This window comes from Cibotium barometz, chromosome 65, assembly GCF_041138505.1.
Source record: "Cibotium barometz isolate CiBa-2024 chromosome 65, ASM4113850v1, whole genome shotgun sequence".
NCBI lineage: Eukaryota > Viridiplantae > Streptophyta > Polypodiopsida > Cyatheales > Cibotiaceae > Cibotium > Cibotium barometz.
Window position 1 is genome coordinate 22,587,617 of NC_141110.1, and position 16,539 is coordinate 22,604,155.

The 16,539-nt window shown below is 43.3% G+C and overlaps 1 protein-coding gene across 1 annotated transcript in view; it reads right to left on the bottom strand.

Annotated features, from left to right (window-relative positions):
- Nucleotides 1-16,294, bottom strand: part of LOC147603064 (uncharacterized) — a 34,805-nt gene extending 18,511 nt beyond the window's left edge. Inside the window, exons 1-8 of the mRNA XM_086797382.1 lie at nucleotides 15,672-16,294; nucleotides 14,248-14,482; nucleotides 13,976-14,145; nucleotides 13,646-13,788; nucleotides 13,339-13,516; nucleotides 12,634-13,219; nucleotides 12,419-12,531; nucleotides 11,959-12,199 (exon numbers count right to left, since the gene is read on the bottom strand). Of these exons, the coding sequence (XP_086653508.1) occupies nucleotides 11,959-12,199; nucleotides 12,419-12,531; nucleotides 12,634-13,219; nucleotides 13,339-13,516; nucleotides 13,646-13,788; nucleotides 13,976-14,145; nucleotides 14,248-14,482; nucleotides 15,672-15,889 (1,884 nt within the window). The 5' untranslated portion in view covers nucleotides 15,890-16,294. The remainder of the gene's footprint in view (nucleotides 1-11,958; nucleotides 12,200-12,418; nucleotides 12,532-12,633; nucleotides 13,220-13,338; nucleotides 13,517-13,645; nucleotides 13,789-13,975; nucleotides 14,146-14,247; nucleotides 14,483-15,671) is intronic.
- Between the last annotated feature and the right edge of the window lie 245 nt (nucleotides 16,295-16,539).

A 16,539-nucleotide genomic window follows, 5' to 3' on the forward strand; every position in this document is an offset into this window, starting at 1 on the left:
TCTCTCTCTCTCTCTCTCTCTCTCTCTCTCTCAAGCTATCAAGTGACAAGGAGGCATCCATCATCCATGGCATCCAACTATAAATTCTCTCAATGATACCTGAATAGTATCTCTTGAACTGTTCATGTTGAAAGTAGTGAAGTACTCATGCAATTTGTTAGAAGAAAGTGTGAAATTCTCTGTAATTATCCTCTTGCTTGATGTCAACTGTGTCATCCCATGTGGGTAAGGTTGAAACAAGTGTTATATCAGCTGTCTTCAAAGAAGTCATCATGTTGAGAGAAAGAATCGAAGGACTTTTCAATATCATCTTGCTGTTCTTCTGAAGTCATGCTGGAAGAATCCTCGATGTTGTCATCAAGTGACTCAATAAAGTTTGCCATAGATGTGTCAAGGTTAGGACTAACATGAAGTGCATGAGCTATTGCATGTTTTTCTTTCGAAATATCGGAAGCAGTCTTCTGAAGTTGAAGGTTCCACACTATGGTTTTGAGGAGCATTGGGGCGTTTACGACATTCAAACCATCTATGGTTGCCATTACAAATTGTGCACAATCCTGTCTTTTGTTGTTCACGAGAAGACAAAGCTATTGCAAGAGGAGGAGTGCGAGATTGATCACATCCAGAGTCCCATCCACGATCAGATGCACATGGTTGAAAGAATTGTTAATGCTGAGAATGATAAGAAGATAACCCTTCTTGTCGGCAAGGTTGCTGCGAATGTTGCCAAGGAGAGTTGGATCGGAATTGAAAGATGCCTGACCAAGATTGTTGATAACCTTCACGAGCCATATGTAAACTGCTGCCATAACGACCTTCAAATGCCGTTTAAGAATTCGGATTCAGATCCCCAACACGCTCGACGTATTGAATGGTGGTAGCAAGGTCGACAGGGTTGTACTTTTTCACGCCGGTATGAAGTGTGGGGTTTAAAACTTCAATGAAGGCATGAAGCTTCTCCATGGAAACAAAGAATCAATCTCGAGTATCAGATTAGTGAACTGCGAGATATATGAAGCCAGAGAACCAATTTAATCCAAGTGGCATAAACGAGTTTGGGCTTGAAAATCCGCATTGGCAGGGATGAACTGCTTACGAATGACCCACTCAAATTTTTCCCACATCATAACCGTTTTTCCAACATGTTGTCGTCGTTGCCACCAAAGTAAGGCAATATCCTTAAGTAAGGATACAACAAATATATTTTATTTTATTTTTATACAGCAAATGTAATTTTCTTGGCATTGATAAGGACCATCAAGTCAAAATACAAGCAAAGTTTGTAAAGCCATTGTTCAAGTGTATGCTTATTGCGTTGTCCTCCATTAGGACTCAGGGGGTTTAATTTCCAGCTTGCAAAAGACAGTGTAATGTCGACTACTAGTTCAAAACTGGTGAGAATGGCGATCTGTTTGCAATTGTTGGATCTGAGAAGCCAATGTGACCATGGACTCTTGAAGTTGTTGTTAGAAACTGGCATGAGAATGGCGATCTATTTGCAATTGTTGGATCTGAGAAGCCAATGTGGCCATGGACTCTTGAAGTTGTTGTTACGACTCTTGCTACAAAGCAGTCGGGTGGAGCCGACCTGCTATGGTGGGTTTGGTCCTCCATAGTAGTAGGCTGAGATGAAGACTCAGCAAGTTGAAGCTCTGGGGGTTGTGGGTGCTAAAGCGTTTGGACCCTAGTGAGAACCATCAACAGGTGGGTGAGGCAGATGCATACTATGAATTGGAAAGGGCAGGTTGCAAGCGGGGGGACTGCTAGAGACCATCCTGTATAGGTAGGAAGATCAACTGGAACCAAGAGCACTGGTACTGGTTGTTACCGATGAAGAGGGAGCAAAGGGGGTTTTTATTTGTTTTAACCATAGATCCCGATTTCCACACCGGAAGCGTGTGGTACTTATATGATGATGAATTGTGGATTCCTTGAACATCAAAGTGCCACAATGTTTTGGCTGTTGTTTGTGATGTATTTTGTTTTTTTTAATGATAAAAACAACAAGGTATATGGCTGATCACACCTAAGATGTGTGTGTTTGAAGAAGCCCGGCTGAATGGAGTCACGCGCTAAGCAGAAGCTGCAAATAATGAAGACTGCAATGCCGGAAGGTTGGAACAACGCCATTAACACGTGCAAGCCAAGGACCAATGTGCAAAAGCGGGGGAACTTGCCACCAGAGAAGCCACGAACTCTATCGAGAAGGAGAACCACACTCTATCGGGTTGAAACAAGTATGGCACGACAACAGGAGCAAGCACCAAAAATTGCAGAGAGGGGAGAGGGGTTCTGTTGAATCACAACGTATATGTAGACAGGGGAGGGCGGGCAGGCAGTCTATTGCACAAAACCTTCTTTTCCCCTCTTTTTTTTTTGTCTTCTCGTTTTTTTTTGGGGGCTATTCGTTAGCCATTTTTTGCCGGGCAAGCGACACCTGATCTTGGGTTACCGGGCAGGTTACTCTTTTTTTCTTCTTCTTGTTTTTTGTTTGGTCTGGGCTGGCCACGTTTACATACGTGACGGTTGGTCATTTTTTTAAATCTTTTGTTATTGATGTGGCTGTTCAATAAGGCTAAGGTGTACAAGCCTTATGTTATAAACATTACTGAATTTTTTTCCTGTTGGTATAAGTGAGAAATCACTGCTTTTTGCCTAAAGGGAGGCGTCTCTTCATGATGACGATTCAGCCTTGAGGTCACCGTGTGCAAGAAGCGATGCATGAAAAGGGGGGAGAAGAGGTTCCCAAAGCCTTTGATGACTTCAATGGTTGCCTAGCAACTATCTACGGCCTTCCATTGTTTTTTTTTTTTTGTGAAGAAGGCTTACTACAAATTTGGGGAAAATCACAAATCAAGCAAGATTGGGCAAGGGGCCAAAATTGGCTGGAACATTCTGTCCTGCTCTTCCATACAACCCTTGCTAAGGCTGGCTAATTTTTAGGGTTAGGGTTTTCTATTTTTTTAGGATTAGGGTTTGGATGTGGGCATCCTACAAGTCGGAGTTTGTTTGCTCTAATACCACTATTAATCTTTTAGCTTAATCAAATATTTTTAAACATAATTAAAGAGATAACTTGAATACTTGAGTAAATATGACGCAAAGAGCGGAAAGCTGTGTTGTTGCCTTGAGACACAAAGCCTTCTTAAATAGGACATGAATAGGTACAAATGAAGAGGCACACCCCTGACGAAAGGTGTGACTCTTCAATGAATAGTTATGTCCTTTGGACGTAGAGATGTGTCCTTTGATCAATAGATATCTCTTTGAAGAGATGTGTCCTTTAGTGATGACCCATGTGACGGGGTGTGACCCTTCACTAATGTCCTTTCAATGATTGAAGGCTAATCAAAAGAAGTTAGAGAGATAAAGTCACAATCGTGAAAAATGCCAAGGGCCCTGTCCCCAGACCCTCGAGTTGGGTTAACCATAGCTCAGGGTTAGGCATCTTAAGTGGGGGAATTAGTAGCTTTTATGAGACATGTGCTATATTTGGCTCCTGGTTTATAGGAGGCCTATATAAGTCACTTGATGGGTCAGTTTTGAGAGAGAGCTCCTCAAACCTGGACTCGAGGCCTTGAGACTACTCCGTGCTTACATCCGATGGGTGTGTACTGGTGGTATGGGACGTCAGGGACTTTGCACGTGGGGCCATGTCTCGGATGCTCCTGTTCCCCTTGCTCGGGGATGAGCCTGAATGGCTCTATGGTTGGGCGGTGAGCTTCATGCTATGTCCTTTTGTTTCCATGTTTATGCTTAATCATAGGGTTTATCTAGTTGGGACTTTTCATTGGTATTAGAGCCAGACCTACTTGGATTAAGCGTGGAAATCTCTGAAAGGAGGAGAGGAGAAAATCCATCACCTGGATCTTCCGGAGCTTAAGTCGTCGAGTTGCTTTTTCACTTTCCAGGGTCTGGGTGGCATGGGTGCAAAGAACTCCATATCCATGTGAAAAAGCAGAGAGAAAAGCATCGTGCTTTTGGTGCTTTTTTGAGTTTTACGTGGGGGAATTCTTTGCCCTAAAACCTTCGTTCTGTATCCGCGCTTTTGCATCTCTAGGCTTCATCCGACAGCTTTTTTCTCCATGGCTGAACTATCAGGGTTTTTTGTGCAGACTCGTCACCCTGTCTGCGTGTAACTCGCGACGGGTGCCCGGGGGACTAGGATCTTTGACACATTTGTTGATACCATCAATGCATATTTAAAACACTTAAACATCGCCACAACCTTAACACATATCCATCATCACTTTGCATAAAACATAAAGTTGGACAAAACATCCACAAATGCTGAAAATGGAGCTTGCATGTGTGACACCGCATAGAGGCCGGAATGGGCCAATCCCCCCTTGGAGTATTTTATTACCCAAGGAGAATAATATCATGTACAAGCTTTAAGGGCCTTACTCTCCCCACGGGAGATGCCGGATTATCCATATACAAATGCCATAACATACCCCAACACGAGGCTACCAAGCCGGAACATAGGCTGTAGAAATGCCGAGCCAACAATATAAATAATAATCCATATACCTCCGTGTGGGTACTGATTCTTCCCCAAAAACCACGAGTCTTCATGCAATAGAGCTGGTACAGCAAGTACAACTCTCCATTCAATCGGTAAAGCGGGGTACAACCAATACAGTGGCTGGTACAGTAGGTACAGTGGTTGGTACAGTCGGTACAGTGGCTGGTACAGTAGGTACAGCAAGTACAAATGCTGGTACAGCATGTACAATGACTAGTACAGCAGGTACAGTGGTTGGTATAGCAAGTACAAAAGCTCGTACAATCGGTACAATGGGTGGTACAATAAGTACAAGGACTGGTACAGCCAATACAATGGCTAGAAATCATAATAAATGATTAAATACCCTTGCCTTCAGTATTTCTTCGCGATGGAAGCCTCCAAAACAGTCCCCAACAGCCGGTATTCTTCATGGGCAGCCTTCAAGAGAGAGAGAAAGAGAGTAGCCATCATTAGGGCAGCCTGTAACGGTGGTAGAGGCTAGTGTGCAGCAAGAGAGCCTCTATTAATGAAGAGAGAGGACTCCAATTTATAGATTTGGGCCTCCCATGAGCTAAAATGGCAAGAGAAGGCTACAATGACAAGTGGAGAGCCACACGATAGCTGAAGTGACAAGTGTGAGGCCACTTGTCTCACTTTGATCCACTTTATAACAAGTGTCAGGCCACTTGTCTCACTTTGGTCCACTTTCTTGCCACATGTCCCAATCTAAGAGATGGGTCCTTCCATAAACTTTATATCTAAAAATATCCCAACTCGTAGACATTCTATCATAGGCACTTTGCCAACTCTTGGTATCTGCTCAATTCCAGATGTAATGATGCGAACAGAATTTCCATCGCAGTCGGGCCAAAAATAGCAACTCTCCTAAATTTTAGGAGTGTGGTCCTTTGTATTCTAGGATAATCCCCCATTCCCAAAGCTTGTACTTTCCAAATATTTAGACATCCTGAAGTCCACCACACCCCTTTCATACTGGGAAATATCCAGGCTAGTGACATCCTCCCCAGCTTCTTAAAAGTTGTCCGCAACTTTAAGCTTCAAGCCATATATTCAAGATATAATCATGTCCCATCGAGTGGGCGAGACGAGACAGTCTAAAAAATCCAATATAACTGAAGAATCCATGTTCCAAAGAAATGGGTGAGACTAAATAAGTCTCCTCAATCACCCATATCAATGAGATAATCATATACTAATGAAAATCACGAACCAAGTGCTAAGACACTTAAATAAGTGCCATGCACAAGAAACTAGTGCCTCGCATAGAAACATGTGCTATGCACACAAACTAGTGCCATTCAAGAGCACAAACCATGGTGACAGAAAAGCTGGTTCTCCATAGTTCTGGCAATCCTTTCTCCCAATCCCAACAGTTCCCATGTTCTCCCATACAATCCCAACTCTGATCAACAAGCATGGTGTGGAAACAATGAAACACTCACTCCACAATCGCAACACGAATCCACGTGTATGGTGGAGTGTTCATTGAATTGCCCTCTCACAATCCCAACATGAATCCACATGCATGGTTAGATGAACAATGAACCTCTTGGCCTTTGTATGGGGAGATAGTGATTCTAATATGGCATAAAGATAAATAAATCCATGTCTCAAATAAATGGGTGAGACAAAACAATCCAGAAGTAAATGGGCGAGACAAAATAAGTCTCCTGCCAACAAGACATCAGTCCACATGACCCTTGGCATAGACATAAGTACCGTGCCAACCAAGCACCATGTCCACTTTACCACTTGCACTCTGTGTTAGTACTCTGACCACACACCTTGGATGAGAGGTGGGCTCAAGTAACAAGATAAAACAATCACTCGCAGGCATAGATAACCTGGTGTTCCATAAGCATTTCTACTACACATAGTTTATAGGCATTTCGGCCACCAACTCACACTACCCTCTCAAGTGCCCATGTTCCCTTCCATCTGCTCTCTATTGTTTCACCCATATATGGTAGAAACAATCTTCAAGAGAGCACGTAGGACAAGAGAATACTACACACGGTATGTTGTGCTTGACACTACCCTCTGAAGTGCCCATGTTCCCTTCCATCTGCTCTCTATTGTTCCACCCACACATGGTAGAAACAATCTTCAAGAGAGCACGTAGGACAAGAGAACACTACACACGGCATGTTGTGCTCGACACTACCCTCTGAAGTGTCCATGTTCCCTTCCATCTGCTCTCTATTGTTCCACCCACACATGGTAGAAACAATCTTCAAGAGAGCACGTAGGACAAGAGAACACTACACAGGGTATGTGAACCATGAGTTTCATAAGTCCAATGCATCCAAAATAAAGGGAGCCAAAAAGAATAATCCATCCCAATAAAAGGGAGTCATAAACATAATCCATAAACTTGAGGATGGATCCAAATCCCTAGAAAAGAAGTCCAAGAATCCAGACCTGTATACCATAATCCTTGTATACCATAACTCTTACCACATACTCCGTGCTAACCACACACCTTGGAGTAGAGATGGACTTTATCCATAAAAGCATCATATCCATGAGATATCCAAAGATTTCTTCTTTATAAACTCGGACAGATTCGTCCATAGAAATTGCTTGTGAAGCCCAATATCTATATAAATCTCGTCCAAGAAAGAAATCTCCATAGATATAATCCATCCCAATAAAGGGAGCCATGAAAAGAATTCATCCCATTAAAGGGAGCCGTAAACAATGTTTCCCTGAAACCATCTCAAGGCAAACAACAACACCTTTCTCCTTGCATAGCTATACAAGGGTTAGCGAACATCAAAAACGCTTCATAGTAAATAGCAAAAGCACCAACTTTGCAAACTCAAAGTATACTTAGCTTTTCTTTGCCACGTTGGTCATGAAGCCAAAAGAAATATCTCGTCACCATATCCTTAAGATATCCTGAGATATATCTCCATATAGCTTGCCTGTAAGCTTGATAATATAATCCACAATATCCATATGGAAACTCCACACTTCCAAGATAAAATTTTGTGAATTCATAAATCCTTAGATCAAGGAGCTGTCTACTACTCATGCTCTTGCTTCATAGGCTCTGAAGTGGCTGGCCATGCTTAATAGCAATGATGGTAAGTGTGGTCCCCACTTGTGGTCTTTTCTCTTCCTTATTGATAAAAGTAAGCCTCCGCTTCCAAGGAAGTCTATGCTCTAATACCAATGTAACTCGCAGCGGGTGCCCGGGGAACTAGGGTCTTTAACACACTTGTTCATACCATCAATGCATATTAAAACACTTAAACAAGGCAACAGCCTTAACACATATCCATCATCACTTTGCATAAAACATAAAGTTGGACAAAACATCCACAAATGCTGAAAATGGAGCTTGCACGTGTGACACCGCATAGAGGCCGGAATGGGCCGCGACCCCCCCCCCTTGGAGTATTTTATTACCCAAGGAGAATAATATCATGTACAAGCTTTGAGGGCCTTACTCTCCCCGCAGGAGATGCCGGATTATCCATATACAAATGCCATAACACAACCCAACACGAGGCTACCAAGCCGGAACATAGGCTATAGAAATGCCGAGCCAACAATATAATCCATATACCTCCGTGTGGGTACTGATTCTTTCCCAAAAACCACGGGTCTTCATGCAATAGAGCTGGTACAACAAGTACAACTCTCCATTCAGCTGGTTACTGGTACAACAGGTACAATGGCTGGTACAGCCAATACAGTGGCTGGTACAACAGGTACAATGGCTGCTACAATCGGTACGGTGGTTGGTACAATAAGTACAAATGCTGGTACAGCATGTACAGTGACTAGTATAGTAGGTACAATGGCTGGTACAGCAAGTACAAAAGCTGGTAAAATCGATACAATGGATGGTACAACAAGTACAAGGACTGGTATAGCCAATGCAATGGCTAGTACAACAGATACAAAGGCTAGTACAACAAGTACAATGACTAGAAATCATAATAAATGATTAAATACCCTTGCCTTCAGTATTTCTTCGCGATGGAAGCCTCCAAAACAGTCCCCAACAACCGGTATTCTTCATGGGCAGCCTTCAAGAGAGAGAGAAGGAGAGTAGCCATCATTAGGGCAACCTGTAACGGTGGTAGAGGCTAGTGTGCAACAAGAGAGCCTCTATTAATGAAGAGAGAGGACTCCAATTTATAGATTTTTACTGAGAATTTTTTTTTTTTCCGAGAATCCAATTTATAGATTTGGGCCTCCCATGAGCTAAAATGGCAAGAGAAGGCTACAATGACAAGTGGAGAGCCACACAATAGCTGAAGTGACAAATGTGAGGCCACTTGTCTCACTTTGATCCACTTTATAACAAGTGTCAAGCCACTTGTCTCACTTTGGTCCACTTTCTTGCCACATGTCCCAATCTAAGAGATGGGTCCTTCCATAAACTTTATCTCTAAAAATATCCCAACTCGTAGACATTCTGTCATAGGCACTTTGCCAACTCTTGGTATCTGCTCAATTCCAGATGTAATGACACGAACAGAATTTCCATCGGAGTCGGGCCAAAAATAGCAACTCTCCTAAATTTTAGGAGTGTGGTCCTTTGTATTCTAGGATAATCCCCCATTCCCAAAGCTTGTACTTTCCAAATATTTAGACATCCTGAAGTCCACCACACCCCTTTCATACTGGGAAATGTCCAGGCTGGTGACACTGCGAGGGGTATGCGTAGATTTGAGGTTGATCTAGAGCCGCTGTGAACAGCCCTGCTGGTCCCATGATACAGGAGGAAAGAGAGGTGTGAAGAGATGATCATGCGTGGAGGTTTTGACCTGTAGAGAAGGCACTGCCCAGAGCACAGTGAGGGGAAAAGCACTGCTGTGAGCCGATTCAGGCTGTCCTGTGTGACTGCCCATGTGTGGCCGTGGTACCCATGAGTGGGCATGCCCGGGTGTGAAGGGGGACGCCCCATAACTGGGCTGGATGGCCAGAATATGGGTGCATATCAGCAAGGGCCGAGTACTCTATATATGGCTGGTAGGTGCGTGGTGTGTGTAAAAAAGCACACGGTGCTTTTTGCCAAAAAAAAACAGGTCGATTTGGAGCTTTTCTGGTGGGCGCATATCTGAGATGCTTTTTTTGGCATCAAGTATGCTTTTTTGGGTGTTTGGTCACTTATGCACACAGAATTTTGTAGTCGACCAGAATTTGTGCTTTTTGACACCCTGAACTGCCTGCTCTTGGTTTCCTTCTTGTGCATCACTTCTGTCCTCACCTGTTTACAAAAGTTTACACCACCACCTCAAACCTTTACTCTCTTTACTTTCTGGACAGATTCATGGCTGAATACATGGATACCTTGGTTCCATCTGTGGGGGTGTCTGGACCTTTCTCAGCCTCTCCTGCAACAACTCAACTTGAGGTAACTACAATATCTATTGCTCCTACGCAGGGTGGTGATAACATTCAACCTAGTATACCACAAGTGTTCCCTCACTATGTGGGACAACCTATACCCGCTTTACAAACAGGTGTGGATCCCTATTTTTTACATGCTTTTTCATAGTTTGCTACTCCGTATTCTCAGTATACGGGTTATGTACAACGTCCTCTACCTTCGACACAACCTTCTCCTATTCCTCAACCTCCTACATCCCCACAAGTGGATACTTTGTATGCCACTGTGCTTGATCTACAACGACAACTCACGGAGCTACGCTCCCAGGCTCCCCAAGCTTCAGCTAGTAATCCTCCTCCTCTGCAAGTGCCTTTTCATCCAGAATCGTTTTCCGGTGAGAAGAAAGAGTGTGAGGAGCTTTACTTGGATAGCTAGCTTGCGAAGTGGACCTACAGATACACTGATGCTCAACATATTAGTCAGATTCAAATTATGCTTCAGCATAAGGTGCTTGCCTGGTGGAAGGACCTTCGTGAAAAGCCGACAACATGGGCTGATTTTCAGTAAGTGTTTAAGCAACAGTTTGTCTCGATCAACAAAATTGAAAACTTTCGTTAAGTTGTTCAAATTGGATATGGGAAAGAAGAGCCTGGACAACTATTTCCAGGAGTTCAAAGACTTGGTGAACCATTGTAAGGCCCTTGAGGAGCCTCATGTGTTGGTGTATATGCTTTATTTATTTGGACTACCTCCAGATTAGTTTTCTCATTTTTCCCCACTCTCCGTATTTTTTCCATTTTTTCCCTATTTTTCTGTGGCATGGGAGGCAGTCTAGTAGTGGCAGGAGCACCTTGAACCTGGCCGACTGCATCTGTGGAGATTCTGGAAGTGGCCGACTGCACTGCATGAGTCGTGGGACTTCTCTGATGCTGGCCGACCCACTCTGCTGCTGGCCGACTGTGATTTTTCAGTCGTGGAGGTTTCTTGTGTCCAGTCGGCTGCCCTACAGCAGGCCGACTGCTGGTGGGGGGCCATATAAATAGGCCCCCAGCCCCTTGTCATTTTTTGTATCATTTCTCGGGATCTTCTTGTGTATATAGAGCAAAGTTACACGCCTCTATCTCTCCCTCTCTTGTGCTTTGATTGTCTGCACTGCATTTTGCTCGTGTTCCCAGATCTGGTCATCATCTCCGCTGCGTATTCTGACAGGAAGTCCCCCAAAATTTGATTAATTTTTTGGTATTTTCTTTTGTAATGCTCCAACATTCACTCCGAAGGGGGTTTGTTGGGTATTTCGGAGCTAGTTGGTGTGAACACCCTCTTTGGGTGTGATCAGCCCTTATTTAGTTTCAGTCAAAAGATAAGACTTGATGCCTATAAGAGCATGTACTTGGGTGGTTCTATTACAACATTGAACATCATTTCTCTCTTTGCACATGCTCCATCCTAGCACCCTAACATCTACCCACTTCTAAAACAGCCTTTTAGATTCCTGCCACCAGGCCTCCATCTCCGAGGGGATCTCTTTTTTAGCCAACAGCCTCGTCAAGTCGCTATCCTTGTAGCTCTAAGTTCCATCTCAGTGAACTTATTGCAAGTCGAAATCACCCACCTCGTGTTACGTGTTTGGTCATGAAGTTACGTAGTATTACGGGAAGTCTCAGCTGTCTGCGGACAGTTGAAGGCACTCACGAAGCATCTCCAGAGGTGATACTGATGGCCTTGTGGAGGTATCCTCCTCTTTCACAAGGAGGACACCAAATGACTTCAGCTGTCCATGGACCATGTGAAGTCAAAACCAGGCAGACAACTCTTTTTGGCAAATGAGCTTCTGCCATTCAAAGCGGAGATGCTGCCCAGTGGACATTTGTCAATCCAGCCAAGTTAATAAAAATTACTTTAAGTATTTCTACGCCGTAACCTCCTGATGTTTTCTGTGAAGTGAGATAGGGATACCCATTTGAATGACAAAAGAAAGGATGGGCATGGCTAATTTCTGGTATTAAACAAGCTTCGCATAGAGTTCAGCTACCCTAACTCTTTAGGGTTCAAAAAAGTTTTCTAATTCCAAATTTACCTGAGGAAGTGTTGAGAACAAGATAGCACGAAGTTTTAAGAGGAAAATATTGCCAGCCTGTAATAAATCTTTCAATTCAGTTAGCCCTTGCTGTAGTGCAAGTAGCTGCTCCACAGTGCTCTGGCTTGCAGGGGATGTGACTTTGAGCTCGCCTGAGTTGCTATCTTGACCTTGTCTGAACCAAAGCATGAAGCCCGCCAAGCACAAAAGGCAGACAGGGATAACGTATCCAAGGAGATTCCTGCAAATCCATAAACAGGATCAGAACACCAAAGGGAAAAAGCTCACATCTACCAAAAAAACAAGGCCTACTAAAAAGCATCATTGCGTAGATAAATAGTTACAACATAAACACTTGTAATAGCATCTGATTACAGAACAAACACTTGCATTACATATCACATATTTTAGCTCTAAGTAGCCCAGAGTACACATCAAACAATTGGTTGAAGCTCCATACTTGAACACGATATACGAACAGATTATAAGGAAAGTCGTCGTTTTGAACGGCTCATTCCAAGTTTGTAATGCTTTGATCCACTCCAAGATAGCACTGAGGGGTAACATAAGCTCCTGCAGAAAAGAATTTCAAGCTCAATTTGATGCTGAAGTGCAAGCTAAATACATAATCATTGGCAAAAAACTTCTGAGTCTCTTTTAGGAGAGAGAAGAGACCTTCATGACTGCCATGTTCATCTCAATGCCATCAACTTTCACCCCATCAATCGTGGACTGTGCAAGTTCCACCCGTTTTGAATTGTCACGCGATTGCATGACTGCTTTCTCGACAGGATTCAAGTCACCAATCAAAAACTCTCCCACAGGAAGTGCTGCATCTTCCACATTGCCCGGCCTCTTTGAGGTAGAGGCACCCAAACTAGTTAAAGTTGCAGCTGCTGATCTAGCGTACAATCGGCTCTTTTCAAAATTTCCGTTGGCTCCATTGCTCACATTCTCTCCTGTCTGGAGAGTCCGTGCCACAGCCTCCATGATGAGGTCTCCACCTGGTAGCTCCTCACCAGTTAAGAACGTGAGAAGGGACTCTGGTTTAACGGGTAAACCATGGTTAACTTCTCGTGTGGCTCGGAGGCGTGCAATGCCTAATATTGCTCTCGATAAAGCCTCGGCCTTACCCATCTCTTCCAGCTGATATTTTCTTGTAAACTGGTGTGCACAGATAAGCTCTCGCACAATAGCAAGCCAATAGTCACGGCGAGCATGACCTGTGAACTCTGGAAACTCAAATATGAGTGGTTCAGGGCTGCAAAACCAGCCAGCTGTAAGCCCAAAAGCATCCAAAAAAGCAAACTCTTGTATCAAAAAAATTGAATAGAAAGGTTTAAAGAACGTACAAGATAGTGTACATAAATAACAACTTACGTAGCAGTTGACTTGCATAGTATAGCCTTGTCAAATAGCCGTGCACCCCACGGCCCCGTCAGCTCAGGTTTCACGATTTGCCGTGAATTGCCAGCTAGATCAAACTTTTTTGCCTTATCATATGACACCACTCCAATAGATTCAAAGTATAAAGCATGATCTGTGAGTGTTAACCGCCCTGCATAAAAGACACCCCTATAAATGGAAGCATTGATAATAAAGTCCTTTATAAGATATGATTGTCTTCCTACAAGATATGGATAACATTATAAACATGAAAGCTTCTTAGTCTCTCCATGACATTTACCAGGCCAAGTCGATACGCCCGCATGCTGAAGAACCGGTTGTGTTGTCACGGTTCCCTCAAGTTCGATTACATTCTCACCTTTTACCATCTGGAACTTTGATAGGTGAGGTGACGAGCATTGACTCTTCATGGCCTTGATGGTCCTATACATGAAGACCATACAAAAAACTCAGCATTAGCATGCCCTGAAGAGAACAACACCTATACGTGCTCAGAACACCATACACACATATACACACAACTGACACATGCACTAATCAGGCCAGAAGTTACTCATACTATAAGCAATGATGATGCAAAAACTCCATTCTATAAAGGACAATGTCTCACTTGTCCAGTTCTCCCAGATACTTATCATATACTGAAAACTGCAGCCTCCCTGCACTTGCAGCAGTCAACGCATCAAATTGACTGTGAACAGTTACGGGGTCTGCCACACCTGCAATAGCAGGCCCCAACCGCACAAATGCTTCCTTTCCCACCGCCCTTTCGGTGTCAACCTGGCATACATTGCAGCTAGTGCTTTGTGAACTTTCACGTGCATTGGAATAGATTTACTATAGATTTTAAATTCACATCTTATCTAGAAGAGGACTGCTCACCTTTAATATAGGCTTATCTGCTGCACCAGGGGTTTCCCAGGCAAGCATCATCTCAAAAGTAAGCCGTCGGAACTCCTTATCAGACAAGTAATCCGTCACATGGGTTTTAACTGCCAGAGCTCTGAAGCAGCAATACTCCAACAAATTCCGAGAATACTTTGCTGGAGCTTTTGAGGACTCAGAGACTTCATCATCAAACTGTTGTTGCAGCTCTTCAACAGACAACAATAAGATCCTGAAAAAATATTTAACACATTAAAGCTTAAGATCAGATTCAACTATCCTGCTTGATCAGTTACCACACCCTGCTCAAAAAAAATATTTAAAACAGAAATTCATCAACAAGAAAATTTCGCATCCCAGATGAAACCCATTAACCCCACCTCCTACTTGAAAGGAAAGATGAAACTTATCAACAAGCAAAACCCTAGAAAGAAAAAACCCCATCAATCAGTGAAACCCACATGCAAAGAAGGAACTTGTCAATCACATGAACCTACATCCAAAGAAGAAACCCATCAATGGGTAAACTGCACTTTTCTACTAAGCGAAAAGAAGAAACCCATCAATCAGCATGACCCACATCCTACTTAGAGGAAAGAAAAAAACCCATCAATGAGCAAGAGCTACATTAGAGGAAATAAAGAAACCCATCAATGAGCAAGATCCACTCGCTAAGTAGAGGAAAGAAAGAAACCCATAGATGGGCAAGCCCCATCTCCAACTGTAGCAAACAAGAAACCCATCAATGAGCAAGAAGACCCACTCCCCAGTTAGAGGAAAGAAGAAACCCAATAATGAGCAAGGCCCATCTCTCAGCTGTAAGAAACAAGAAACTTGTATATGCAAAAAAACTACCTTGTATTCAAGCATAAAAGAATCCCATTAATAATCACCAACCCTAATCCTTAAAGGAGAAAGAAACCCATCAATATGTAAAAGCTACATCTTACTATTAAGATCAGCATGATAAAAAGAATCCAAACTAGTCCTATCTCAAAGCACCCTTGAAGAAGAAATCCACAGATAAGTAAAGCCCACAACCTCAATTAGAAACTCCAAGAATGAAGCAAAGTAGTCCACATGCACCTTAAAGCAGAGAAGAATCTCATCAATGAGCAATATAAAAAGGTAGGAGCAGAACCCACATCCTTTTTACAAAATACCCATCAATAAGCAAAACCCATGATATAAGAGAGTTCTTCCACTTAAAACAAAGCAGTAAGCAAAAAAAACCCACAAAAATGCGAGGTAAAGGCAAAGTTGGGCTGAAGTACTCATAACAAGCAAGCTCAACAGAGCTGAAAAATGTGTTGATTATTTACTCGTGCTAACAAAGCCAACCTGAGCAAATTAGAGGTAAAAGGGGGCTGATTGCAAAGCAACGCCCACCTCAGGGGGCATAAACTGATGAGAGCGTTTACCTGGCGCAACGGGCAGCAACAACGTTGGCGAGAGAGGAGAGCTCCCGGACCCACTTCCTGGAACGGGCGGAGGGGCTGCCCTCTGCCGTTGCCGCGATCTCTTCCTCCTCCTGCAGGTCTGCCACGGTGTCCTCTTTCCTCACTCCGAAGAGGCCCTTGAGAGAATTCTCCCTCATCAGAGTCTCCACAAAACTCTTTCCTTTCAGCATGCTGCCCATCCATATGCTCCCTTAAAGCAGGCAAAAATTAATCGAAATCATGAAGGAAAAGCTCCACCCGGCTGCATCCATGGTCGCATAAACAAATGTGTGAGTGTGTGTGTGTGTGTGGGGGGGGGGGGGGACAGAGAGAGAGAGAGAGAGAGAGAGAAAAGAGGTTTGCTTCCTTTGATTGCTTATAAGGCCTTGCACAGAACAAAAGGCCACACACCGACAAAAGCAACCTGCAAACTAGCCTTAGCCTTAGCCTTTATCCAAATCCGGAAGAATCGCTGGAATTCTGGTATTATGGATGTGCGTGCGTCGGGCGAAATGGTTTTAGCAGAAAGAGAGAGAAATAACGGAGCCCATACTTGCATAGGTATAACTTGTAAGGAAAGAGAGAATCACAATACCCAAAAATGGACTCCTTGTTGAGGGCAACAAGAAACTCATACCTACACTTGGTATTCTTCCTTTCCACTCTAAGATGAGGCACATTTTTTAGATCCTGTTCACACTAGGGCATTATTGTAAGAGGATACAACATGTGATGTATACTAAAGAACACTAGCAAAAAGTATGATCTTTCACATCACAAAACTTTTAAACTTAAATTATACAATAATAGAGATAGAGAAGAAGAATAATGTATTACTGATGGTGGTAAA